The sequence below is a fragment of the Rhinocladiella mackenziei genome, assembly GCF_000835555.1.
Source record: "Rhinocladiella mackenziei CBS 650.93 unplaced genomic scaffold supercont1.6, whole genome shotgun sequence".
NCBI lineage: Eukaryota > Fungi > Ascomycota > Eurotiomycetes > Chaetothyriales > Herpotrichiellaceae > Rhinocladiella > Rhinocladiella mackenziei.
In genome coordinates this window covers 2,194,791-2,221,745 of record NW_013550599.1, presented here as the reverse complement: position 1 = coordinate 2,221,745, position 26,955 = coordinate 2,194,791, and the positions used below count along the sequence as shown (strand labels likewise).

At 51.5% G+C, this 26,955-nt stretch overlaps 10 protein-coding genes across 10 annotated transcripts; 5 read left to right on the top strand and 5 right to left on the bottom strand.

Annotated features, from left to right (window-relative positions):
- Positions 1-325: 325 nt before the first annotated feature.
- Positions 326-2,585, top strand: Z518_08590 (uncharacterized protein; the record flags this gene model as incomplete). The annotated part of the gene is made up of 2 exons (XM_013414330.1): positions 326-2,255; positions 2,344-2,585. 2 exons carry the CDS (start codon positions 326-328, stop codon positions 2,583-2,585), a joined length of 2,172 nt encoding a protein of 723 aa, XP_013269784.1.
- A 535-nt stretch (positions 2,586-3,120) lies between these two features.
- On the bottom strand, positions 3,121-4,784 carry Z518_08589 (uncharacterized protein; the record flags this gene model as incomplete). Its single annotated transcript, XM_013414329.1, has 3 exons — positions 3,121-3,243; positions 3,319-4,158; positions 4,227-4,784. The coding sequence occupies 3 exons, from the start codon at positions 4,782-4,784 to the stop codon at positions 3,121-3,123; spliced, it is 1,521 nt and encodes a 506-aa protein (XP_013269783.1).
- Positions 4,785-5,643: 859 nt separating this feature from the next.
- Positions 5,644-7,049, top strand: Z518_08588 (uncharacterized protein; the record flags this gene model as incomplete). Its single annotated transcript, XM_013414328.1, has 6 exons — positions 5,644-5,792; positions 5,842-5,877; positions 5,966-6,291; positions 6,335-6,641; positions 6,699-6,913; positions 6,964-7,049. 6 exons carry the CDS (start codon positions 5,644-5,646, stop codon positions 7,047-7,049), a joined length of 1,119 nt encoding a protein of 372 aa, XP_013269782.1.
- Positions 7,050-7,346: 297 nt separating this feature from the next.
- Positions 7,347-8,285, bottom strand: Z518_08587 (proteasome subunit alpha type-5; the record flags this gene model as incomplete). Its single annotated transcript, XM_013414327.1, has 5 exons — positions 7,347-7,623; positions 7,670-8,016; positions 8,066-8,144; positions 8,193-8,205; positions 8,261-8,285. 5 exons carry the CDS (start codon positions 8,283-8,285, stop codon positions 7,347-7,349), a joined length of 741 nt encoding a protein of 246 aa, XP_013269781.1.
- Positions 8,286-8,784: 499 nt separating this feature from the next.
- Positions 8,785-11,562, top strand: Z518_08586 (uncharacterized protein; the record flags this gene model as incomplete). The annotated part of the gene is made up of 2 exons (XM_013414326.1): positions 8,785-9,160; positions 9,212-11,562. 2 exons carry the CDS (start codon positions 8,785-8,787, stop codon positions 11,560-11,562), a joined length of 2,727 nt encoding a protein of 908 aa, XP_013269780.1.
- Positions 11,563-12,185: 623 nt separating this feature from the next.
- Z518_08585 (uncharacterized protein) lies at positions 12,186-13,724 on the bottom strand (the record flags this gene model as incomplete). Its single annotated transcript, XM_013414325.1, has 1 exon — positions 12,186-13,724. The coding sequence occupies one exon, from the start codon at positions 13,722-13,724 to the stop codon at positions 12,186-12,188; it is 1,539 nt and encodes a 512-aa protein (XP_013269779.1).
- A 2,114-nt stretch (positions 13,725-15,838) lies between these two features.
- Z518_08584 (uncharacterized protein) lies at positions 15,839-19,193 on the top strand (the record flags this gene model as incomplete). Its single annotated transcript, XM_013414324.1, has 4 exons — positions 15,839-15,968; positions 16,046-16,086; positions 16,133-16,775; positions 16,837-19,193. 4 exons carry the CDS (start codon positions 15,839-15,841, stop codon positions 19,191-19,193), a joined length of 3,171 nt encoding a protein of 1,056 aa, XP_013269778.1.
- A 1,578-nt stretch (positions 19,194-20,771) lies between these two features.
- On the bottom strand, positions 20,772-21,446 carry Z518_08583 (ribose 5-phosphate isomerase; the record flags this gene model as incomplete). Its single annotated transcript, XM_013414323.1, has 2 exons — positions 20,772-21,056; positions 21,234-21,446. The coding sequence occupies 2 exons, from the start codon at positions 21,444-21,446 to the stop codon at positions 20,772-20,774; spliced, it is 498 nt and encodes a 165-aa protein (XP_013269777.1).
- A 392-nt stretch (positions 21,447-21,838) lies between these two features.
- On the top strand, positions 21,839-22,777 carry Z518_08582 (uncharacterized protein; the record flags this gene model as incomplete). Its single annotated transcript, XM_013414322.1, has 1 exon — positions 21,839-22,777. The coding sequence occupies one exon, from the start codon at positions 21,839-21,841 to the stop codon at positions 22,775-22,777; it is 939 nt and encodes a 312-aa protein (XP_013269776.1).
- A 250-nt stretch (positions 22,778-23,027) lies between these two features.
- Z518_08581 (uncharacterized protein) lies at positions 23,028-26,688 on the bottom strand (the record flags this gene model as incomplete). Its single annotated transcript, XM_013414321.1, has 3 exons — positions 23,028-23,295; positions 23,348-26,602; positions 26,660-26,688. The coding sequence occupies 3 exons, from the start codon at positions 26,686-26,688 to the stop codon at positions 23,028-23,030; spliced, it is 3,552 nt and encodes a 1,183-aa protein (XP_013269775.1).
- Positions 26,689-26,955: the final 267 nt, after the last annotated feature.

Genomic DNA, 26,955 nt, shown 5'->3' with positions numbered 1-26,955 from the left:
TGGAAACCTCGTTATATTCTACCATCTGTTTGCTCTTCTTTCCTTTCCTACCACATCTGTTGGCTAGATAACCATCATCTAGTACTTACCGCCTGATTGCACCAGTATTCTGCTTCATGTCCTGATATAAGCCTCCTCATCAGTCATCCTGGCTCGACCAAAGAACCTCCTTGTCCTCCTCTCCTTCGCTGCCCTCTTTCCCATCGTGTGCCTCGTCATCCTGGCTCCCTTTCGCGCTCCTTTCCGGCTGGATTCGCTTTTGAACCAGTTCGCGCCCCTCAGATCAGCCTCTACCGGCTCTGCCAGACCTGTTGCCACTTCCGCCATGACGTCTGCAAAGTTTCGCAGGCCTCCGCAGGCGCCTCCCAGTTTCACAGCCACGCCGGAGTCGGTGTTGGAAGAAACCAAGAAGATGTTGGCAAAGTCCGCGAAAATCACCGATAATATTGTGGCGACCATCTCAGAGAAGGATGCCACCTTTCAGAATGTCCTCCTTCCTATGGCCCACGATGAAAATCAATCGACACTAAAGGCACATATTCTCAGTTTCTACCAATCGGTTTCTACCAACCGGGCACTGCGAGACGCCTCGACGGAAGCTGAAAAGATGATGGATGAATTTAGCATTGAGGCGGCTATGCGAGAAGATGTATTCAAGCTCGTGGATGCTGTGCTTAAGCGAGGAGACAAACTTGACCCTGAATCTCAAAGGCTGCTCGAAAAGGAATACAGAAGCTTTGTACGAAACGGCCTGAATATCCCCGCGGGACCGAAGCGAGATCGTTTCAAGGAAATCAAGAAGCGACTCAGCCAACTGGGTATTGCCTTCTCCAAGAACCTGAATGAAGAGAAGGGCGGCTTGTGGTTTACCGCCGACGAGCTCAATGGAGTCCCCGCCGATGTGGTGTCCCTGCTCAAGAAGGAAGGCGACAAATACTGGCTTACTTTCAAATATCCGGACCTCTTCCCAACTCTCAAATACGCCACCAATAGCGCGACCCGACAGAAAGTCTTTATTACCAACGAAAACAAGTGCAACCAGAATGTGCCACTATTTCGCGAAGCCGTCCTTCTTCGAGATGAAGCCGCCCGCCTGCTAGGGTATCCCAATCATGCTGCTTTCAGGATTGAGGACAAGATGGCCAAGACCACGAAGACCGTGGACGATTTCCTGGGCGACTTACGACGTAGATTGAGCCAAGGCGGCTTGGATGAGATTGAAACACTGAAGGCATTGAAAAAGGAAGACTTGGAATCTCGAGGGGAGACGTTTGATGGCCGATATTATCTCTGGGATCACCGCTTTTACGACCGGATGATGGAGGAAAAGGATTACCAACTCGACCAACAGTTGATCTCGGAATGGTTCCCTTTGCAAACCACCATCAAAAGTATGTTCGAGATCTTTGAGCAGCTATTTGGGTTGTCTTTCGTTGAGATCGTGGGCGCCGACCGTGCCGCGGTTTCTTCTTCCGGTAAAGGTGGGGACATTGTCTGGCATGAAGAGGTGCAGGTCTTTAGTGTCTGGGACGATGAAGGCGAAGGCGGCGGCTTCGTGGGTTATTTGTATCTCGATTTGTTTCCCCGTACCGGCAAATACGGCCACGCTGCCAACTTCAACCTTCAACCCGGCTTCATCCAAGAAAACGGCACGAGGAGATATCCGGCGACGGCCCTCGTCTGCAACTTTTCCAAACCAACGGCAAAGAAGCCTAGTCTACTAAAACATGACGAAGTCACAACGCTCTTCCATGAACTCGGTCACGGAATCCACGACCTGGTCTCCCGAACAACTTATTCACGCTTCCATGGCACTAGCACTGTGAGAGACTTTGTAGAGGCACCGAGTCAAATGTTGGAGAACTGGTGTTGGACACCATCTCAGCTGAAGTCGCTGAGTAGACACTACTCGACATTGTCATCCGATTATTACGATTCGTGGAGAGAAACAGCGGGATCTTCCGCGGCAACGCCAGAGGAACGTATCCCCGACAAACTCATCCAGAAATTGATCAAGACCAAGCACCTGAACGGCGCACTCTACAATCTCCGACAACTACACTTTGGAATCTTTGACATGACGATCCACGAGCCCGAGGATCACGAAACCCTGGAAAAGATGAACATCTCCGAAATATATAACTCCCTAAGAAAAGACATCAGCAAGATCGATGGGCCAGAAGTGTTTGGGGAAGGCAATGCCTGGGGTAACGGTCAAGCCACCTTTGGTCATTTAATGGGTGGTTATGATGCCGGTAAGTCTTCGTGTCTCCTGCCATAATTCGTTGATTCTAACCCCCCCCCTACACTGGCTCGAAGCTGACCATTTCAATTTGTTGGCAGGCTACTACGGCTACCTGAGTTCCCAGGTCTACTCGACAGATATGTTCTACACGGTATTCAAGAAGAACCCCATGGATCCTAAGGAAGGACGGCGGTACCGGCACACGGTCCTCGAACGAGGCGGCAGCCAGGATGAAATGCAGACGCTGATCGAATTCTTGGGCAGAGAACCCAAGAGCGACGCATTTTACGAGGAATTGGGCCTGACCAAAAATACACAATCGGGTGCCGCGACTACTTGATCTGGGCTCGCAAGGCTTGCTGAACCTGGAACTCGACAGTTGAGCATTGCATTTGGGAGTTCACGCTGGCTTTCTTGTTCATGTATATCTTAACCAGAACAGGGATTCTGATGGTAGAATGATGCCCTCCGGGATTCAGGGGTCCGGACCCTTGGTGGTTGCCAAGTGTGAGCACCAAAAAGTAGACAATCCATCTATTCTTTATACCGGGCCGAAGTCAAATATCTCTCCCTAAGCGTTGATGATATGCATCCCGGCCGGCGCTTGTAGCACATTCAAGAAGAAAGGGGGAACAGCCCTCTAATGCGCGAATCGGAATGTCAACATCTTATTTCCCTTATCCTTCGTCGAAGCCAGGTACTCTCGTCGCTCTGCTTCGGTCATCGAATTCCACTTTCGCTCTCGAACACTAATTAATATGAATCAGCAAGTCTACCCCATTCTTGCCCCAAATAGAAATAGATCAACCCAAGCGCGATGAATGAGAAGCGTGTACAAGGAAAAAGGCGAAGGCTACGAAGAAAAGGAGCAAGACTCACTTGTTTCTCCACACGTAGAACCATTTGGCAAAGAGGAAAAGGACCATGTTATAAGCGCAGATGGCGATGAGTACCCTGTACCCGCGTCGGTAGAGAGGTTTATCGTCGTTTCTGAAGATCTGTATAAGGGGTCACATTAGCAACAGCAACGGGATGTGATACAAAAAGAGGGCATTGTTTCTTTGGTGTCTCACATTGGAGCCGATAATATTACTCGCTTGGACAAACATGTTGTACAGCGCCGACGCAACGGTGCGAGTGCGAACAGAACCGGCATTTCGACTTGTGATAGCGACATGGATAGCATGCACATATGGTGTGCCCACGAGCAAAGTCGCTAGAGCGTACTTGACCCATCGCGATGCGTCGCCGGGCAGGAACTCCGAGGCAATAAGGAGAGGCATAGCCCAGATCTGGCTGACGAGGCCGGTGAGGAAGCGCTGGTTGGTTTTCTCGGACACCCAGGTCCAGAAAAGCAGGTTGATGATGAAAAGCACATAGGATGGGATCGTGAGCATGTTGACTTCGAAACGGCCAAAGGACTGCTTGAGGATCAGAGACAAGTATTGTGTCACGGGGTAATTGGGGATCAGGAAGGAGAGGCCGATCATGTAGATGGGCCACATCTCCCAGTCCAACAGGGCGTAGTAAAGGAGCTTGGGTGTCACGGCTTGTCGGTTGTGCATATCGCCTTTGGACGGGTCGTCGCGGAGGATGCGATTGACCATGATCTTCTCTTCGCGTTCGCCGAACCAGCCGTCCTTGCCACGGAATCGAGAGGCCGTCTGGCACGGCGAAGGGGGCATGTAGAAGTACGTGGCGATCCCGATGAGGCCGGTCAGGGTGCCTTCAATGGCGAACAGCCAGCGCCATCCAGCCATCCCATTCACACCACGCATGGTGAGGATAGCGGCCGCCAGAAACGCACCGACGATGCTAGTTGCTTGGTATGATGTCCAGAACCACGCGAGTCGAGCCGGGAGTTCTCTGCCTTTGTACCAATAGGATAGGTAGAGGATCGTGTCGGGAATGAACTGGCGCGGACGTCAATCAGCCATCGGATATCCAGATGGTCTATCAGATGATATATGGGAAAACTTACGCCGCCCTCAATCAAGCCCAGCAATGCTCGACAGGCATAGAAGGAAGATCTCCCACTGAGAAAGGCCTGGAAGCTTGCCACGAGACTCCAGCAGATCATTTGGATGGGAATCCATCGATCAGGTCCCAGCTTTTTCGATATCAACTGCGAAGGCAGTTCCGCAGAGAGAAAACACAAATAGAAGATGGTTTGTCCGTAGTTGTAGTCATTTGTGTTAAGGCGGAGGTCGTCGAGCATGTTGTCCGTCAAGGCTTGCACGATGTTTGCCCGGTCCAACTGCAAGGCGAAAAAGGCGAGGCAGACCCAGGTACAAATTCTCATATCGATTTTTCGCACAATCTTTTTCTCCTCGGCCGGATCCCACTCGAATTGGGGATCCCAGCGATGTCGCCCTTCATACTTGTCGATGGGAATATATGATTCCTCTCCAGCGACCCGAATAAAGGTCTTGTCTTCGGCAAGAGAACTGCTGCCAGAACTGAAACCGTCTTCGACAACAGTAGTGATTGGAGGTTCCTGCTCCTTTTTGAGTTCTAGTTCTAACTCTCGTGAGGACATTATCGAGTGAAATGGCGCAATGGCTGTTCTGGGCAGGATATCAAACCAACAACACACCCAGCCACAATGCTTGCTCGTATCGAAGCATTTTCTTGGTGTACCAGTGCGTTCCGTCTTATACTGCCTGCACAGACTTTTGGCTTTTTCTTGGAAGTCCCATCTTGCTCGGATTTTCACCAAGATGACGTACTTTTTCCCTCTGGCACTGATATACCGAGTTACATTGCGTGAAAACGGACAAGCATACGCTGAACGTCCGGTGGACCGTTACCCATCTCACAAACCCAGTCGGAGAGGAATTATCCAATGATGGTATGGCATTAGATAGGAGTCCTTGCGGATCTTGGTCGTCGGGAGGCGTTTCACAGGGAACCGACCGGCTCAAACAAATCCTAATGCTGGCGAGGTACCACCTTGTCGTCGTTCTCCAAAGCATATCGGATGGCAAATTCGGCTGTCATTGGTAGGAATGCTTATCACATGCATGTAGAGCAATTAGGAAGGGATCCAGAGTGAGATGTCGGCGTGGAAACTTTTGCTGTGTACGTTGTGTACCTGCCATCTTCAGCGCAATCACGCAATATCGAGCGAGAAGGCGTGCGATGCCTCCACCGCCCAATGACCACCAGCACGACCAACGACTCGGATAATCCATTTCCTCATCAAGGTACTGCTTTCCGCGAGTCATGATCCTGCGGGTTGATGTGGTTGATAGAACTTGATGCGGTGGGTTCGCCGTGGATATTCGGCACAGTATTTCAAGTGATGAATCCACGTGGCGTCGGATATAAAAGATGGACTGGTCTTCCCTGAAAAGACTGACCTTCGCTAAAAGAAACTTTGCAAGCATCAGTTCACGATGGCAGCAGCTTCATCGAATGCGTTTTCGTCCGTCCAAGAGCCGCCAAAGGCCTCGGTGGGATCGTACAAGGATGTGGCCACGGTCAGCCTTTCGAGGGAGAAAGAGTTGAATGGAACCGACAGGTTCGCAGCAGCATCATTTCCTCAGTACGCGTAGGGCAAATTCCACTGCGGATCTCTGTTAATTCGTTGATAGTTACCTGCCGGTGTGGGATAACGAGAAGGGAGTCAAGTGAGTCCCACCAGCAACAAATTGGCCTTGACGTATAAAAACATTGGCCCGGCTTGGTCCGCGTCGCTAACAGACGTCTGGCGTACAGATACCCTCCTCTTGAACCATTTGAGCATTATGAGCACGGCAAAGATGCCGACCCTTTCTTTCCGAATCTTTTGAAGCCCGGCAGCCGAGTCGAGAATATTACAGCGTCCATTGGTGCCGAAGTCACCGGTGTTCAGCTCTCTCAGTTGGACGATAAGGGGAAGGATGAATTGGCTCTGTTGGTAGCACAGAAAAAGGTGGTTGCATTTAGAGACCAGGATTTTGCTTCCCTTCCAATTCGGAAAGCCTTGGACTTTGGTCGATACTTTGGCCGACTGCACATCCACCCTACCAGGCAAGTCGTGGCAAGAGTTCTACCGCTGCATGGTATTAATGTATTTCAGCGGAGCACCCGAAGGATTTCCGGAAGTCCACCTGGTTCACCGCGGCGCCGAAGATGAATCTTTCCGGGAGTTTTTGAACAACCGCACCAATTCGATTGCCTGGCACAGCGATGTGACTTATGAGAATCAACCTCCCGGGACCACTTTCCTGTACGCCCTCGATGTACCTGACGCCGGTGGTGATACTCTCTTCGTCAACCAGGCAAAGGCCTACGAAAGACTGTCCCCAGCTTTCCGCGAGCGTCTGACAGGGCTCCGAGCGGTTCATTCGGGATACGAACAAGCCACCAGCGCTGCTAATAAGGGCAGCACGATCAGGCGAAACCCGGTCTCGTAAGTCCAGGCATTCGTTGGCGGTAGTGGTTTGGCAGAGCGACTAATTGCAAGTAGGTCCATCCACCCAGTGGTGAGAACTCATCCGGCCACGGGCGAGAAGGCGTTGTACGTGAACCCGCAATTTACAAGATATATTGTCGGTTTCAAGCAGGAGGAAAGCGATTACCTTCTCAAGTTTTTGTACGATCATATTGCCTTGAGCCAGGATCTCCAGTGCCGAGTAAAATGGAAGCCGGGTACTGTTGTCGTCTGGGATAACCGTGTCACGGGTAGGCACACCGGAAAACCTTTAATGTCGTATCTCGCTAATATAGCACAGCACATTCTGCACTCATTGACTGGTCCGATGGCCAGCGCCGACACATTGCGCGCATCACCCCTCAAGCTGAGCGTCCGACTGAGTAGAGTCGATTCCTGGTCCGGAATGCTACCGTTTTGGTGAAAACATAAATCAATTCATATCTCATGGTTGGCTGCCACCTTCACCGTGATCCTCCTTCTCATCAGCAAAGCATAGAGCCATCATTTGCAGAAAAAGAACAAGATTTAGAAATGATGTACAAAAAAAAAAAAAAAAAAAAATCCATTTTGATCTGCGAGCCTTGACAACAGCCCGGTGAAGAGTAATTCCTTTACCACGCCTGACTCCGGACTATGCTCGTAACGTGATGACTAAGCTACGATGCCGTCTGAGCCGGCAATCTAGTCGCCTTCGAGTCTTGCAACCACGGTGCTCATTTCTTCGTCGCTGTAGATTCGGAATCCGTTCTCGCGCGTGACGCTGGCTAACTGTACATTCTTTGCATCCAATTTCTCCTCCATGACTTGCTTGAGTGTTTTTAGCACCAGGGTCTCGGCCTCTTCCAACGTTAATGATCTGTGGTATTCGGATTGTAGTTCCGCTTGTGCTCCTTCGCTGCCAGAGCCAATAGCTTTCGCATCGTAGCGGTAGAATGTACCAGAGGGCTCAGCATGGTACCTGTCTTCATTAGTGGTCTGAATTCTCCCCCTTGATGGAGACTTACAGTTGTGGACCATTATCTTCGTCCCAGCCGGCTAACAATAAGGCGACACCAAAGGGCCGACTCATTACTGACTCTTCTCCCTGGACACCCTCACCAAATCTGAGTGCCAGATCGCAAATGGCCTGTGTACAGCTCTCCACCCCAAGTTTCTCGTTGTAATGGAAGGCATGGTTTTGGGACTCGATTCGAGCGTGGTCGATCATACTCCGTGCATCTGCTTGCAGACCGGACATGGCACAACCAATGTGTCTGTCAATCTCGACAATCTTTTCAATGCTCGAGGAAACCAGTAAAGGAGATGTGACGCGTTTTTCGACACCGAGGAGAACGCCATGAGACGTGGCAACCTGAGAAGATGAGCTGCTTTCTAACACGACGCGGGAAAATTCATCCTACACCAATCGCCGTTGAACCAAGCTTGATGGCTTCCAAGGAGTATTCGACTTGAAAAAGACGACCTTCCGGGGAGAAAGTACTGTCGCCAATAAGCCCGCAATCCCCAATTTGAAACACGGCCACTCACTTGATCCCCCGATCTGTTTATCTTTGGAATCAGTACTGCAGGAGCACGGAGGCACAAGTCAAACTCACCATATTCCGACCGGGCAATGAACATTGTGAAGGATTATGGAGCAGCGTTGTAACAGATTTATCTTTTAGGATTTGACGCAAGGAGGGAAAACCAATTCAAAGAAGTGCTGGTCCTGTAACTCGCGAAAAGCTGGCAGTTTGGTTTGCGAGCAGGCAAAGCTCACTTGCGCAGTCCGCCGCAATTAGGAGCGCGCAAAACTGCCAAGGGAATCGGAATAAAACTTGCCAAGACCTTTCTACCTTTCCCATCCGCAGTGTACAGAAATATCAAGTTCCTCGCAATGCCTATGTCGACGACGTCAGTCAAGATTAGAGAGCAGGAAGAAAGGACATGAGGCACTCCAGTACCTCCCAAAAAGAAGGACAAAAAAGCTCGTCATCAGACTAGCACGTGATATACGGTGGATCATGCGCTGTCTAATGCAATGCCATTTCACGGCCGCGGTAGACGCGCGTATGACTTAGTAGATCGATGCGTCCGTCGGAGTCTACTCTAGGCTCAAGGATGATGCAAGCCTGGAGGTATGACGTCCCTCCATTACAGAAGTGCTTCGGCGACAGACCGTCGTAGTGCACGCCTCTCGGATGCTCCTTCTCGCGTCGACTCCACCAGAGCCCGGGAATATGAACGACCCTCAGCGCGTGACAGCGGCTCGCCAATACTACCCGATGGCTATAGCGACGCGGCCGATGGAGTGCATAAGCCGTCCAAAAACGAGAATCGGTTCAGCGGACTTGATCGTCGGAGGGAAAAAACTACGGTCACGACGACCGAAACTGTTCTCAGCAGGAGGAGTCCCAAAAAAGACAAGCCGAGTGCTGAGAGCCGGATGGGCGATAACAGTCACCGGCGAAGCACCGTTAGTCCTGTGACGAAGCATCTTCCCAAGGGAGACGTTGGTGCGTTCTGAACCGCTCAGACTGGTGCTTTGTTGCTCATGTTCTCTTTAGGTCCATGGGCTCCCTCGGTGACTCTGATTCCCCATTCTTCTGCACCCCTGGCCACAAGAGTGACTGCTCCGCCTTTATCACGCCATGCTCCATCCGATCTTGACCCTCTGTCTCTGGAGTCTATGACCATGCAAGAACAGGAACGCGCCATCCTGGACGATTTGTTATATGTCTTCATGGGATTTGAAGGGCAATATATCCGATTCCATGACAATTACGATCCTGCTGAAGAAAAGGAACGGCTGATGGGGCCATCTTTCGAACCGCGACCAGGTCTTGATCCCAGCTTGAAAGATATGACCAGTTCGATGCTCACCATGGCTACCCATCACTGTGCCATCGAGACTTTCATTGAGGTCCAGAGCAGGGAGGGATTTGGTTCCGTCAATCATGCTCTCTGTGCAGCCATTCGCAAACTCCTCAAAGATTATCTGATTCTGACCGCTCAATTGGAGATGAAAGTCCTGCACGACCCAAATTTCACTTTACATCAAATGCACATTGCCGTCATCCCAACCGCACAATGTCTCGCACAGATATACTCCCTGGCTCAAGAGCTGTTGAAGAAGAACTCGCTTCTGGAAGAAGATATTGACGACTCCATTGACGACTTGGATGCCGACAATATTATTGAGCGCCTGAAGGAAGGCGGTGATCTGCTGCCGGGCAGTCTCCGCAAGAAGAGATGCATCGGCGGCAACGTCCTTGGCTTGTTGACGAATCGACTGTCGACATTCTCTGGGGACCCTGCCGCCAGGGGGATCCTCGAAATGCTGCTGCGGGAGTCGAGCCGGCCATATATGGTCATGCTCAATGAGTGGCTTCATCGTGGCGGCATTGACGATCCACATTCGGAGTTCTTGATCGGCGAGAGGGCCAGTATTAAGCGCGAGCGTCTCGACGAAGACTACACCGATGAATACTGGGAAAAGCGCTATTATATTCGAGAAAAGGAAGTGCCGCCGCAACTCGAATCGGTGCGAGACAAAGTCCTGCTGGCTGGGAAGTACCTCAATGTCGTCCGTGAGTGCGGTGGAGTCAACATCGGCAGCAAAATTGTCGACACCCCGGCCACTTTCGACGACCCACGGTTCCTCGACAATGTCAACAACGCCTATTCTTTTGCAAACAAGGAGCTCCTTCATCTCCTGTTGACGAAAAATTCCCTCCGAAGTCGGCTCCGATCAATGAAACACTACTTCTTCCTGGATCGAGCCGAGTTTTTCCTCTACTTTCTCGAGCTGAGTGATTCGGAGCTTCGAAAAAAGTACAGGGATGTGAATGTCGGCAAGCTTCAATCTTTGCTCGATCTCGTGCTACATCAACCCGGCAGCATTGCTGTTGCCGATCCATTCAAAGAAGATGTGAAAGTGAAGATGAATTCGGTGGGATTGACTCAATGGTTGATCAAGGTGGTCAATGTGCAAGGTGTCGACCAGGATAATCCAGAATCCATGATTGATCAGCACAAGACACCGGCCACGGTGCAGGCGCCCGCGCCGGAGAAAAATAAGAGAGAAAAGAAGGACGAAGAGGAGAAAGAGATCATTGGATTTGAAGCTTTGGAGCTCGACTACACAGTTCCGTTCCCGTTGTCTCTCATCATCAGTCGAAAGACCGTCATGAGATATCAACTCATTTTTCGATATACCCTAGCCCTCCGCCACCTGGAAACTCAGCTCGTGGGATGTTGGTCGATACACACCAAAGAGAAGGCATGGATTCACAAATCTTCTGACAAGAGATTTGAACTGTGGAAACGTCGAGTGTGGACCTTGCGTTCCCGGATGCTCGTCTTTGTGCAACAGATGCTGTTCTTCGCCACGGCGGAAGTCATTGAGCCAAACTGGCAAAAACTAATGGTCAAGGTTGATGATGCAGAACGCGATGATGAGACGGACGAGACCAAACTAGGCTTGAACCCTAAAACGAAGCCAACAGTGGATGAATTAATGCAAGATCATGTGGACATGTTGGACTCGTGCATGAAGGACCTGGGACTGACCCAGGCGAAACTACTCCGCTTGCATGCCAAGCTCATGACGGGCTGTGGCATGTTCGCCTCTTATGTTGAGCATACGACAAAGACCATCTATGAGGCAGACACGAGTATCCCAAACCCATCGGAGAGGACCGCAGGAAAAGTATCTCCACCTGGACCGACAGATCCGGCACGGATGAAGAGGATAGAGGAGTCGATCAGGAAGTATGAAGAGCACTTCAATCGGCACCTAAAGATCTTGATTGATGCTCTCAACTGGTTTGCCACTACCGAGACCGTCTCATTACTCAGTCTTTGTGGACGGTTGACCAATGCTGAGGTGCAGAAACGGGATGATCTGTTCATTTGAGAGACATACTGCTGTACGACTCACTGCCGGCATGGAGCCGAAATCGAGCCTGGCCTTTTGCCCCGATCATACGGTAATATTGTGCTTGACTCGACGGCTCGCAAAGGAACAAACCCAGAGATCTGGATCTCCGGTTTTAGGAAAACACAGCAGTGTGCGGTACGGAACTTTGGGTGTTCTGTACAGGAACATGACTGAACATGTGAAGTCTTCCAAGAAATGCCTTAGCACTGGTCCAGCATACTCAATGTCATGCCCGGAAAGGAACAAATGTTGTGAAATTGGAGCTGTGGTGTTTGGGATAAGAGAACCAGAAGGATTGGAAAGCAAGGCAAGACCAGGTAATCGGATCAGACCGAGACTCAGGAAACGGGATTGTATGGACCGTGATACCTTGTTTCCGCTGGAGGTCTCATCGGGATATGGGAACAATTGTCTGCTCAGCATGTGAGCGTACCAAAATGCACGAGATGAAGAGGAGTGAGCCGAGGTAAACAGGAAAAGAAACCGGGTCATCATGTCAGAGACCTACCGTTGGCACTACCTGCCATGGTTTGGACCGGGGATGAACGCTTGAGCAATTCATTATCATTGTTCATGTCATGTCAAATCTTTTCATGGGGTCAACGGGTCTTGTATACACAAGGTTTCAAGACCTTTGCCTCCTCTTCAGGCGAGGGCTCGTCATGCTCGCCACCTCGACTCCCCTTGCCATTGGATATCCCATTGACGAATCGCATCTTCCCACCGTGGATTTTCTGATACTCATATCCATTCCACTTCAATCCCTGATGTTTTCCTGCCGTTGGCACGCCGGATTTTACGAACACCATACTCACGAACATCTTGTTGCTCTGGTCAACCGACTTTTCGCGCAGCACCAGGCCACGGCGCGAGAGAACGTTGACAAAAGCCGAGATGTCTGTCTCGTCTGCTCCGGACACGGTCTCGTTGTCCTCGACGAAATGTTCCCCTTCAGCGAGTTGGTCATCAAGAGTCGGGCCTCGGGTTGGTTTCTTCTTTCGTCTCTTGCCCACGCTGTTTTCCACCACGTGTTCTGGTCCCCTTTTCACGCGACCAAAGCGAGATTTGACCTCGGCGACCCAGACTTCGCCTTTTCCATCGCCACGGAGGATCCGCCATGCCTCCTCGACGAAAGACACCCAGTTCGTGCCCATAAGACTCAGGCAAAAGACGGCGATGTCGGCTTCGCCATCGCGGAGGGGTAGGTTGGAGATGTCTGCTTTGGTGACGTGGCTATTTACCGCGTGGAGGTCGAAATTGTGGAATTTCAATTTCAGGTTCTTGATCTGCGACTGGCAGCCTCGTGCGAGGGGTGCATCGCCGCAGCCCAGATCGGCAATTGTACAGCTTCCTGTCTTCCGGCGCGGGAGGGGTTCAAATCGCGCATCGTCGGTGTTCCCAGGCCTTTTGGCATGACTGCGAATCTGGTGTCCTCGGGTTTTGATGGTCGAGATGTACTGGTCGACGGGGTTCTGTGGCCAGGCGTCTTTGATTTGTTGCGAGAAACCGGCATGATATTCGGCGAAGAGGTCCGGAGAGGCAGTGAAGAGCTCCATCGCAGCAGAAGATGAGGTCGTGTACAGCGTCTCGTTGAGATGGCGAAATCGTGCAGAGCTAAGTTTCCTGCGCATTTTCTCTTGCAGTGGTGTCAACTTCGTGGCTGGCGGCGTTGCTGGGAGGTTTTCCAGGATATTCTTCGACGAGGCGGCCAGAGAGGAGCTTTTGCCATGGCAAACTTGCTCCCATTTGCGCTCACTCTGGGTGGAGATTGGCTGGCCCTTTTTGTCCTTGCTCGTCTTCCCTCTCCTGTGTCCCCCTCTTTCGGTAGATCCTTCTTCAACCGTGTTCAGTATGCTGGCCTTGCTCTTCTGAAACCTTGACCGGCCATTGTCCTGCTCCTGCTTGTACTCGATGGAATGCGTCGGCCGGTTGGTTTTGGACTCGTTGCGCAGGTTCCACAATCTCTCGAGCTCATTACCAGAAACCTTGGAGGCCTGATCGCCATGGGTGCGCGTATTCTTTCTCTTTTTCGACGGATGTGTGGAATTCCTCGGAGAGGATGGGGTTTGTGTGCGCTGGGTGGGCTTTTCCAGCGCCACCGAGGCTGATGAGACGGCCCAACCGGGAACAGCAAACATATCGTGCCACGAGAGGCAACGGCGATTACATCAGCTACGACAAAGGCATAAGTTTTTCCTGGTGGTCATGCAGGTTTCAGATAGTTCGAAAATCGAGGTGCAGAAACTGGGTGTGTACAAGCCTGGCCCGAGAGTACAGGGCATCCCAGGACAATACGGTTTAGTTTGCTTTTTTTTTTTTTTTTTCTCGAGGGGTCGGGGCGGAGAAAAATGGAAACCCAGTGGGCGGTTCCCGGGCAGGTTTGGCGTCCACTAGCGGCTGTTCTTTGCTTGTCACCGGCATAGTGGTCCCCGAAGCTCAGAATACATGGTGGATAGGAGAATGCAGTAAGGCTAGAAATACCCTGTACTACTGCACAGCGAGGGACGGTACAAATAAATGTACTATTGAGGTATTAGTGGTATATGTATGCCGTTTTGTTGTGGTACGCTGCGGGCAGGGCGCAGACGTGCCTGGGGGTTTGTTGCATTTAGCACCAAGGCCTGGACGTTAGCTTCCCCCTACCTCCTTCTTGCTTCCCCGGGCTGGTCTTGTCGTCGACTCTTCCGCAGGACCTCCTCGACATGCTCGGCCGTCGTCCGGCTCTTGGAACACCAGACATGGTTCGCCTCAAGCTTTTACACAATATGACCGCATGCCGCCATGCCAACCAGGATGCGTTGACTGGTAGCCATACGGATCGTGCAGCGAAAGACTAACCTCATCGAGACAATACATGGCGCCCGACGAGGGGTGAAAACTGGAATCCCTGGATCAATTATTGTTCCGACCGAAACATGATCCCAATCACCAGTCAGCTACCCCCTTCCCCTTCCGATGTCCCCCATTCTGGTCTAGAGTTGGTCACACCGTCGACTTGCATCGGAAAGTATATGTTTCCAAGGGTTAAGTCCGAACCAGGACCTCAAAATGCAATGGTTCAACACCTACCCAATAATTCGGGGACTAGATTTTAACTACAAGCGCCTAATGCATGACCACGTTTATGACGGGGCTTGGATTGCCCCGACTCGTATACCCAATATTGTGTCTAGCCCCCCTCGATGATGGCCACCCCACAGATTGACGACTTTCACCGATTGACATGGACGATTCCGGATTGCTCTTTGGAACCCGGGATCCGAGATATTGTAACCTTTGACGTGGGGCGGGCCGTCATGTCTTGGACCGGCCTTTTTTTTCTGGTACATGCATGACAGAAAATCCCCCTTTTCATATAGCACACTTTTTAGGTGGCAAGCTTCCATTCAGCCTAGCTACGAAAAGCTGGAGATGATCCGACTTGCCCGCCTTCGAAAATTAGTCACACGTTGGTTTTTTCAACCAACCTCACACCAGAATGGGCAAGCGCGTAACACCCACGACGATCTTGGATATTCCGCCACGGGCAAAGTTTCATAGCTTCAGGAGTGAAATGTCAGCCTCCTGCCTTTTTTGTTTATCCTCGAACCGTCCCGCACAATAGGATTTCCTTTTGGCAGCCTCCACTTCACCCCCCTGCCTGTTCTTTGCTCTGAGGTCCCGAACATTGCTCTGCATGCTTTAACCCCATTGAACTCCGCCATCGCGTTGGAATCATAATCCGATGCTGCCATTACTGCAGGGCTCCTATTATCTATTGTGTGACCTGGCGGGCCTGGCCGTCTTCCATAACGAACCAGCCAATCATCAACTCCTCCCCATCACTCTGCATGTGCGGCTGCAAAGAGTGTCACAATCTCTTATCCATCGGCTCTCGGCAGACTCTAAAGTTCGGGAATGACCTTCCAGCCCGGCTTGCCTCACTCCCCTCTCATTCGGTCGCGATTGGATTCAGTTTAAGCAAATGGGGGGTTGTCCCATGCACTGTTCAGGCATTGTGCACAACGGCACCCATATCTACAGCAGGCGCGCCAATCGTTTCGACAAGGAAATACTTCTCCACGGGCGAATGTCACTGTTATCTCGGAATTGTCACCCCCAGATCAAACTTATTTCTTCTCGGTACCCGTTGAGGTTCGGCTCCCGTCCAAGTTCATGATATGTGACGGGCAAATCTGACAACCCTCAGCCCAATGACCCCCTGGACACTCGACAATCGATGAAAGTCTCGATGCTTTGGAGCTAGTGGTCAATGTCTCCCACCTCTGAAGATGAAGACCCAGTCGACGGGAAAGGATCTAGCAGTAAGCCCGAAGAGGCGGCGACAACCGACGCCGCACAGAAACAGGCCACTAAAAGACGTACCAAGACTGGCTGTTTAAGTGAGTTCTCGTTCTGGACTTTTCGTTCCGAAGATATATTGTGGTCGGGTGGCATTTGATCCTGACTTTTACCCCAGCATGTCGGAAAAGACGAATCAAGTGTGGAGAAGAAAAGCCAGTAAGTATTCTTTTTTCGGCACCGCTCAACTATGCTGACCTCCAAGGTGTGCAAAAATTGTATCAAATCAAAGCGGGAATGCGCCGGCTATGTTCAGCCTCTGGTGTACAAGCAACAGACCCACGGACCTCCTCCCACAATTCATGACTCGAGAGAACGCATTCTATCGATTCAAGATGAAGGGGGAGGATCTGGCGGCTTCTTCAATTTACGTCTACAACAGGAGCAGCAATACTTGGAAACGTACCCGGGTTTCGATCCCGCAATCCCATCGCCTTACCAACAATTACCTTTTGGTGCCAGTTACCATGCTTTTCCTTTCGCTCTTCCGAACGACCCATCTTATACAACTGTTCCACATGCGGGAGGCACATATGGGTGGCAGAATACTCAGTATCCTCGGGGTCAGCCGTATCCGGGCATGGTTGATCCCACAGGAACAGGTGTACCAGGATTTCCTATGACGCATGATCCGACCGGAGCTTCTTCAAATTCTTCTTTACCTCTTGATCCACAATTGCTGCGCCAACCGGGACATACCGGTGCAAGTGCCATTCCAACACCAAGTCAACCACCACTCCCGGCATTTCCAGGTGAACACAGATTTTCACAAGAGCTAAATTTTGTACAATCTTACCCTCAGGCATCGATTTCGCAACCTTATGGTATTTTAAATGAAGCCATAGACGGTATGTAGTCGAATATAATGGTTGTCCAATCCGTTCATTCTTGGTGCTAAGTTCCCGATAGAAGAAAATGTGTCCATCGCCGCGGGCCCCATTCCTGACCCGCTGACCGTCGACGATGACTACGAAGACTCAGACGATCCCTTCGACGTGGAAATGGATGAACAAGAACAGGATCTCTCATTTCAAGATGCGGCAAACAACCTCACAGAAATCCTCGATCGATCGGGTCAGCGGGGTTGGCGAACTGCAAGACCTCATGCTTCACGCCGGTCCCAGTACCAGACCGTCACCACCTTTCGACCGGCGATGACATTGTCGCCTTTACGAGATGAGAGAAATGAGCATATATTCTGTCACTTTGTCGAAATCACGAGTCATTGTATATCCATCTTCGAGAGACATCATTTTAGCCCTATATCGGCGCCGGCTCGGACTCTGTGGAATTTTACCATTCCGGCATTGGCTCTGTCGCACCCGGCCCTCGCTCACGCGATATTGGCCTTGGGAGCATTGCACCTGGCAAAACTACACAATACCTCGGAAGACCCGGCTGTGAAGCATTTTACTTACGCCGTTCGTCGAGTGGGAAAACTTCTCGGTCTCCCAAAACGGCGGCATGAGATCGCGACGTTAGCAACGGTTCTGGTTCTTGGCTTCTACGAAGTGGTGAATGGCGATCATTCGCGATGGAATCTGCATTTGTCCGGCGCCACCAAGTTGGTGCTGGAACACGATTTTGCAGCAACGACTCGGACCGCCAGACGTATGCGACAGGGCGCAAAGGCGAGAGTCAATCAATGGACCGCTCAATTTGCATTGACCGAAGAAAATTACGCTCGCGTGGCCGGAATTCCTCTTCCTTTGCTGGATGATATCGATTGGGAGGTTGATGCGACCCTTGTCTCTCGGCTCACCGGATACCCGGTGGACGACGACCACCAGGTTCAGCATAATTTCCCTCTGGTGGCTGATCTGACGGAAAAGGATATTGAGGAGTTCAAGGCTAAAATGGACTTGAGATGGTGGTATTGCAAACAAGACATTTTCCAGAGTATGGTCAGCGGTGATCCGCTTCTGATGCCGTTCGAACATTGGATATACTGTCCTCCAAGAGGGCAAATTGGCAGGTCTGATAATCCTTACGCCACTTTGGACCATTTGCTACTGATCATGGCGCGACTGGCGGAATTCGGGGGCCAAGATCGCATTCGGAAACAACGGGTTGTGACATCCCAAGGAGGGCAATGGAAACCACCCAAATGGCTATTTGGGCCTTCTGGACCTCCCGGCCGGCCGAAAGGGGTTGACGCTGGACGATCCAAGCAGCCTTCCAGTCCCAATACGGGCAAAGCTGGGGCTTCAGTGAGGTCTGCTGGCCAAACCGCTCAAAAGGCTTCACCGGCCCCTAGCGCTAATGAGGGCAGAGTTCGACAGAGCAAACCAGGATTGCCAGGTCCGGGCCCAACGGGAGGTCCTCCCATGCTCGGCATGATACCGCCTTCCGGCGACACTCAGATGCATTCTGCCTTCAAGGCGATGAATACTCGTATCAATGATCCCGCCTTCTCCATCAAACAGGAAGAGAGGAAGTCGACGTCTCCAAGGTCTCCTCAAACGCTCGAGGATGACACCACCCAGGCACTTACCGAACACACTGAAATCATCAAAGCCTTTGACCTCTTCGTGAAATCACTCGGTCCCGATTTCGAGCCTCTACCACACTCTGGCCCGCCGGTGACGACACCATTTGGACCGGCCGTGATGTACAAGAACGCGGCAGTGGCTTGTATATGGGCATTTTACTATACTGGACGCATCATGATACATCGTCTACATCCTGAAATGCCTCCGGCGGCGATGGTATCTGCTGGCGTAACCGCCCATCTCACTCGAGATTATGCCCAGTCCATAGGCAGGATATGTGCAGGACTTTACTCGACTCGGCAATATGGTCAGACCGGAGCCTTGGATCCTAGTTTTGCCGGGGCTTGGATGGAGAGCACGTTTCCGTTGCTCTTTGCTGGAATCCAATATACCGACCCCGTTCAGCGAGGCTGGACCATAAGCAAACTCAAAGACGTTCAGCGCAGGTGTGGTTGGCAAACATCCGGTGCTATCGCTGCCGCCTGCGAGATGGCTTGGGAAAGTATGGGTCGGGACGGAAAAGGTCCGCCGTATGAACGTACCTTGGATCTCAAGAGTAAGGATCCCCGTGTGAGCGGTGCCTTCAAGAGATCGGATGGCCCTGCGGGGGATAGCGGACGGGTTCCAAATGCTGAGGCTGAACATGAATCTGAGTTTGTGAATCATGACCGGAGTTTGATTGATCGGTCCGGTTCTACCAGAACTCACTGGGCGCTGGGTTTACTCTCTGTCGAAGAGGACATCAACAAGATGAGCCTAGAATCGAAGAGGTAACGCCGACTTGTCTTGGCCGGAAATTAATTCCATCTCCCCAGTTCATAGCGAGGAGAGAGAAGTCGTCTCGTATTGGACTTGCCGCAGCCTTGTCATAATTCCTTCTGAGAGCAACCATTACTGCTCCACTGACCAGGTCTCGCTTTCAACACTTCTTCCACTCGACTTTCCAGGATCTAAAAGAATCCCGATTCTGTTCATCCTCAAGATAGACTCTCCAACACCCTTATCCGATTTTCATCCCGCGATGACCTGTCCGCTTCTAGACCTCACATCCCCCGGGAAGCTTGTCTCATCCGAATCAAATTCACCTTTCACTCCTAGAATAAGCCCTGTCAGCGCCCACAGACCAGAATCTCGAGTTATTCCAAGAAGAGAAGGATATTCTCGATCCAGGCCTGATTACGACACAATACACAAGAGAATTCACGTGCAAATCACTGAAGAGGGCCTCCCCAAGTCATTCTATTCCGAGCCAGAACGCACAATCGCCTCCACTATATGCAAAGCTTCAGCACACAATGTTGGAAAAGATGTTGGTGGAAGATCAGAGCAGTCTCGACATGTCTCTCCTGGACGATCCGGTTCTTCCCGCTCACCAAACTCTGCAAAATTTTCTCGGCTATCGTGTTGGATTCACCCAATGCAAATCATTGCATACCCTTCCCGCCGGCCAAGGTTGGGCCATGGTCGGGCAAGACCTTGTTTGGTGGCACCCGGCCCGAGATGCAGAGAGCTTCAGCCGACATAGCGCCCACCAATACTCCAGAGGAACGTGCAACGTATAAATTAAACGAAGCGCAAGTGCAGAAATCGAGGCCTTTCTCCAAGTGGACATTAGGATCAGAGGACAGACGAGCCATCTACCCAGCGTGGCACGTCGAGTTCATACACCACCGATCCCCGAGGCTGGTATGGACGAAAGGTGGCGAGGCCTCTTCTTTGATTACAAGGCTCTGAGTCCTGTGAACTTGCATTGAGGAGTGTGAGTGGCAGCCCAGGATGCCTGGAAAGAGAATTACGCCGTAGACCGACGGCAGGTGGAATGAAATCGGAGTGTACCAGGAGCGAACACTGCAAGAATATCTTGACCCGAGATTGGTATGGTGTCAAATTGGCCGGACTCGACCGGGGAGGAGAATCCGATCAAGGGCAAAAGATCAGGGCCAAAGGAAGGGGAGAAAAGAGTCCATTCACCGGAGGCTCTACCACGGAACAATTTGATTTGACGATGCCCGACCACCTCCCCAGCAGTCCATGTGTCCGAGACATCCTAAATACGGGCGAGTGGTCAAAAGCAAAGACGGTCGAGTTCGAGGATGTGGGACGTATGGTGTGGGCGTGCATGAAGAGACTATATGATAGAAGGTGTTGCTATCGCATACGCCGACTGGAACAAATCATATGTACAAAATTCCGGCCCGCGTGTCGTTCACTCCCCATGAGTCACACCATATCATATATGACCGCCAGCCATTCATAAGTCAATGCTACATCATCATCGAATCAACCCACTACTCCCATTTCCTTTTGCTGTGTTTGGAAGCGGTTTTCTCTTCGTTGCGTCATGTGTCCTTTTCACCACTCCCCAAATTGCTCTTCATATTTAGTGATATGCGCGACCTTTTCGGCCGATGCGGACTGCTCATCGAATCGCAATTCCACCCATTCGTCGACCAATTTCTTCGCGAGTTCGAGCCCGATAACTCGTTGTCCGAAACATAGGACTTGCGCGTTGTTTGAGAGGACGCTGCGCTCGACGCTGTAGGGGTCGTGTGCAGTCACGGCGCGGATACCTTCGACTTTGTTCGCAGAGATGGCAACGCCCAGGCCGGTCCCGCAAATGAGAAGGGCTCGGTCGGCCTAAAACGCATCACCAGGAAGCATCTCAGTTTATATCCTTTTCTTCGCGTACAAGAAACGGGGGAGGTTAGGGAAGAAGGGTTTAATCGGTCGGTGTTATTGTCCGGAGCTGTCCTTTCACAGGGGAGGCATGTCAGGGCAAAGGGGAATGGGGATTTACGTATATGTCTTTCTTACCTCTCCAGCTTTGATCTTCTTGCAAGCATCAACAGCTAAATGCGGATAAGCAGTTGGATCGTCTGCGTCGACGACTCCGACGTCCATGACTTGTGTGACGCCGGAGTGTTTCTTGAGGACTTCTTTCAAGGCGGTCTTGTAGGCGTGTCCGGCGTTGTCGCTGCCGACGACGACGCGGAGGGGAGTTTGGGTTGTTGCTCCGTTGGTAGCCATATTTGCAGGTCAATTTTTGATCTTTTGGTTTATTCTCCTTGTTTGGGAACTCGACGTTTGTCGTTGATGATCCTTTTTCGAGATGGGAGGGTCGTTGTTCGTCGGTGCCGTGTCCGTGCCGGCATTGCATCTGGCGTCACTTTTCTATGTCGTAGTGGCGATTCGGTTCTCCAATTCCTGCGCGGGATTGCTCGAATGGGACATCCCGGCCAGATGTTTACCCGGTTCTTGTTGGCTGGTTGAGAAGACCGCACCGGACCATTGCGCTGTGAGTGGATGAGGTCATGTTAGAGGGAGGATATTAGCTATGAATGCCTATTGCTCAGCGAAATGTCTTTTCCATTCATTGATCGTGGAGAAGTCCAGACCGGATCGCAAGCTCACCGGTCATGATGTCGTCAGCAACATACCCACGGCTCCCCTCCAAATTAATTCTGACCTCGACCAAAGCCTACTTCTCCCCCTCCCGCACCGTAAAATACTTGACGTCCATCCTTGATCAGCACAATGGCATATTACCCTTACTCGAGGCGCACCGGTCCGAAATCCAATTCGGCCTTATTCCAGACTTTTTGACCATCTATCCATGCGCGCAGATTTTGGCCGCCAAATACCCAGCTCCTCCCTCCGACCCCAACCCGGCTCTCCAGGGCTCGCGTACGACAAGTCTAAGCAACGACATCAACCCCTCTTCATGGCCCATTTACTTGGGTGCCCAAACCGCATATGCATCCAGCACCTACGGTGCGTTTACCGGGGAAATCGTCCCGCCCGCCCTAAAAGAACTGGGCTGCTCGATCGTGGAATTGAACCATGCTGAGCGGCGAAGACTGCTCGGCGAGACTGACGAGTCGTCCGCGGCTCGAGCAGCTGCTGTGTGTGCATTGGGCATGATCCCGCTCGTGTGCATCGGCGAGCTTGAACGGCCGAATCTCCAAGGTCCAATGAGTCTGGCCGTCGGCGTGGCGGTGGGTCAGTTGAAGACGCAGATCGAGACCTTGCTGAAGGCCGTTCCGAAAGATGCCCCGGTCATTTTCGCCTATGAGCCGGTCTGGGCTATTGGAGCTGCTCAGCCGGCTGGTGTCGACTATGTTGGGCCTGTGGTGGAGGCGATTCGTGAGGTCGCCAGGACCGCCGTGCGGGACCGGTCGGGTGAGGTCAAAGTCGTTTACGGCGGGAGCGCGGGCCCGGGACTCTGGAGTGGGAAAACGAACGGCGCGAATGGTTTGGGGAAGTGGGTGGACGGTTTGTTTTTGGGAAGATTTGCGCACGAGATATCCGGCATCAAGGGCGTGGTGGAAGAGGTGGCCGACAGCCTGGGAAAGAGCTGAAAGAGCCGAGAGAGCCAAATACGGAAGAATCGATATGGACCAAGGTATCGCCAATTCTTGACCCGACGCCGGGTTCGCCTTCGACCGTCGAGATCAACTAAAACGCCATCTCTCACAGCCATATGCTTTCATCATGTCATGGGCTCATTCAAGTCCCATCCAGCCGAACCAAAGACATATATCAAGATTGATATCGGGATAATGCTTCCCTCTGGAGAACCCCCCCCAACCAGGTTTGACGACGAACAAATCATCCCTTCAGTTCTCCCGGTGTCATGACGGAAACCACACTCGTCCCCTCGCTGAACCTGGTCCTGAAGACGCGGTTTGCATTCTGGAACATGCCATCTTTGAGACTGACGACGATGAATTGTGATCCTTTGAATCGGGTCTTGATAATGCGGCCAATGTTCTGGGTATGCGAGAGATCCAGAGCGGCATCCACTTCGTCCAGAATGTACATGGGGGCTGGCTTGAACTGCAATAGCGCCAGAATGAGAGACAGAGCAATCAGAGATCTAGTTCTGAGGTCAGGAACGTGCGTGAAAGGGAGCATGACCGCCAACATACCTTTGGCCACCGGAGAGTTCTGTGAGACTCTGTTTCCAAATCTTTCCCAAACAGACCTTGACCTCCAATCCTTCTTGAATTCGGTCAATGTTGTCATCCAAAGGCACCAGCTTCGCCGTGTTGTTTCCCGGCAAGAGATCGGAGAAAATGTTTCCAAAGTCTTCCGTCACTTTGCGCCACGTCTTCAAAAGAGCCTCCTTTTTATAGTCATCAAGCGTGCTGATGGTCTCTTCGATCTTCTTCTTGTCTCTGATGACCGTCCGCAACATATTCTTCAGGCTGGCCTCTTTCTTCTCGACACTATCGATCATGGGCATAACCTTGGGGTTGATCTTTTTCTTCATGCCTTGGAAAACTTCAGTGACGTTCTTCAATGTCGCTCGACTCTCGGCCAAATTCTTGCCCTGGAAATCGTAAGGGGTGCCCGCCCGTCCAAACTGGTCCTTGTTGTCCTCAATCCAGTCATGTTCCTTTTCCAGTGCTGCGACAAACTGTGCGGCTGCTTGAGCGTCTTTTTGAGCCTTCTCCACGGCGTGTCCGAGTTTCTGAGCTTCGAGTGCTTCCTCGGTTATCTGCTTGGACTTTTTGGATTTGGTTTGTTCCAGTTCGCGTAGTTCATCATCGAATCCTGTCAGCTTTGCCTGTTCATCCGCCAGTTCGGCTTGGCCCATCTCGTGTCTGCTCTTGACGCCGGCTTCTTCCTCTCGAAGCGCTTGAAGCTCATTCTTCTGCGTGTCGATGGCATGGTCCGCCTCCGCAAGCTGCTCCTGGGCCGCACTCAGATCACTCTCCGCCTGCTCGCAGTCGATCCGGGTATCTTGCAGTTCCTTCTGCAGTGACTTGATGGCGGCCGAGGTCGTGCTGAGTGACTTCTTCAACTCGGTGAGTGACTTGTCAAGCTCCTGGAGCTTACTGTCTTTGTTCTTGCTGAAGTCTTCCATGTCCTTCTCGATTCGCTTGACATCTTTGGCCGCTTCTGCTTGTCTGGTCTTTGCATTGGACATGTCTTCCTTGAGTTGAGCAATGGATGCCTTCATCTCTTCGATCGCTCGGATAATGGACGACGATGAATTTCCCGAGATTTGTTCTTCCGCGAGTTTGATTTCGTGTGTTTTGAGGTCCAACTCTTGTTTGACGGTCTTGATGTTGGCTAATTCGCTCTGTTCCTTCTTCATGGTGTCTTGAAGTTGCTGGAGTTCCGCTTGATTTTGCCGAAGCTCCTTCGTTACTTCATTCAGCTTTTGCAGGATGACGAGGACGCCACTGGAATTCGGGGAACTGCCTCCCGAGAGTGTACCAGACGGATCATAGACATCTCCGTCGAGAGTCACACTCTTGAGTCGGACCGCGGGATCGAAGGTGACCCTCTTCGCGGTTTCCGCATCCTGACAGATCAAGGTGGTACCAAAGACATAGTCCATCGCTGCCGAAACTTCATGATCGTATCCGATCAGTGAGAGTGCAAGGTCGACTTTACCTGGTGCTATTCGTTGTGCCGCCCCAACCTTTTCGGCCGATGCTCTGAAAGCGGAGATCTTGTTTAACGGAATAATGGTCACTCTCTTTTTCAACTTTCCGTTCTGCAGCAGTTGTGTACCTATCTCGGCTGTGTCAACCACGACATTGTACAGCCGGCCGCCCGCACAGATTTCGAGAGCGGTGCCGGCAATGGATTTGTCCTTGTCCAGCGTGAAGAGTTGGGCAACGAGGCCTTTGACCTTCGACCGATCAAAGTTGGGAGAAGGATCGCTAAAGTGGAAATCGACGTTGGCCACTTTGCGCTTCAGTTCATCGGCCTCTCGTGTTAGCGCCTGGACGGTCTTCCGCAGTGAAGCTTCCCGCTCCCGCATGTTTTCCTCTCGGCCAGCTTCGAAGCCCGACTGTTGCAATTCGTTCTCCAGTGTCTGAGCTTGACGACGAAGAACCTCAAGGCCCTTCAGGAGGTCGGCATTCTCTTCTCGTGCCTTTTTGGCGCGGGGTTCGTCCTCTTTGATCTTTTTTTCGAGATGCGAGATTTTCAACTTGGCTTGTTCTTGTTCAGTACCAGCTGCGGTCAGTCGGTTGCGCGCTTCCTGTAATTGTCCTTGATAACCGCTTTCCTGGCCCTCTCGCGACGTGACACCAGTTTGCAACGTCGAAAGGAGCTCTTCCTTTTTCTCCACTTCCAGGTTTTGGGCTTCATGGTCCGACTTTGCGCTGTCCCATCGTGACTGAAGCTTTTCCAGGTTGGCCGTTTTGTCACTGACTTGCTTTTCAAGGTTCTTGACATTTTTGGCGATTTCTTTCTTCTTCTGCTCTTCTTCCACCACACTTGACTGCTTCAAGTCGAGCACAGTTGCCAGTCGTACCAGCTCATGACTGAATTCCTTCACTTGAGCTTCTATCGATTGGAAGCGGCCCCCCTTACGCATCTCCTTCTCCCGAACTGCTCTAACCCTCTGCGCGTCTTCCTCGAGGTTCTCCATTTCGCGTTTCAGCTTAACAGCATTCTCCTCTAAATGTTGGACTTTGGCTCGTTTTGCGTCGTGCTCTTCAGACGCGCTCTTCATCTTTTCTCCGGCTCGAACGTAGTCGGCCGCAACGACGACTCGAGTCAGACGTTCCAGTTCGCTCTGTGTTTTTTGATAGTCCAGCCATGCTCGCTTCTCGCCTCGAAGTTTGTCCAACTTGGGTTCGATTTCTTCTCTGAGGAGCCCTTCAATCTCTACCACTTTCATCTCTTTCTTGGCCATCGTCTTGACGGCTTTTTCCTTCCTGTCCTCAAACATGCGGGTTCCCGCCGCTTCTTCGATCATGGCCAGAATTTCAGCTGCTTTCATATTCAACACCTTGGTGATTCGCCCCTGCATGATGATGAAGTTGGGGTTGTTGATATTCAGCCCGACACTTTGAAAGAGATTTTGCACGGTTGTCTGCTGCGCCCGGTGGCCATTGATGAGATATTTGCTCGTCCCACCCATGACAATTTGTCTAGTCACGCTGATTTGCCCATACTCTTCAAAACCGATCGGACTGGTGCTTTTGTCGCTGTTGTCGAATACAATGGTCACACTGGCTTTCGTCACGCCCGCTTGACCGCGTTTGTAGATGAGATCTTGGAGATTTTGCGCTCGAACGGTCGACATGTTCGTAATTCCGAGGACGAAGCAGATGGAATCGAGAATGTTGGACTTTCCAGACCCGTTGAGTCCGGTAACGGCATTGAAACTTTGGTCCCAGCCAGAAATGACCGTTCTCTGGCTATAGGACTTGAAGCTATCGATGTTCCATCAGTGGTGATCCTCTACGAAGCGAATGAGGTCAATCACATACCCATCGATGACGAGTTCGATGATCTTCATGGTACTGGTTCGCGCACCTTTGCCGGATTCTCAACAATATGACACGAGGGCGTGGACGGGGTCGTCAATCAGAAGTCAATCACAGACGCAAAGTTGTGACCTGCTGGTCGCAAATACCCCCAACGGGTTGTTTACGCTTCCCCAATCGGGTTAAGTAACTATTGTCCACACTCGAAACGGAAGGTGCGGCGAGCATCAATCAAAATCGGCAACCAGGACGGATTTGCAGCCCCCAACAGCTTTTTCCATCACCAGCATCCAACTCGT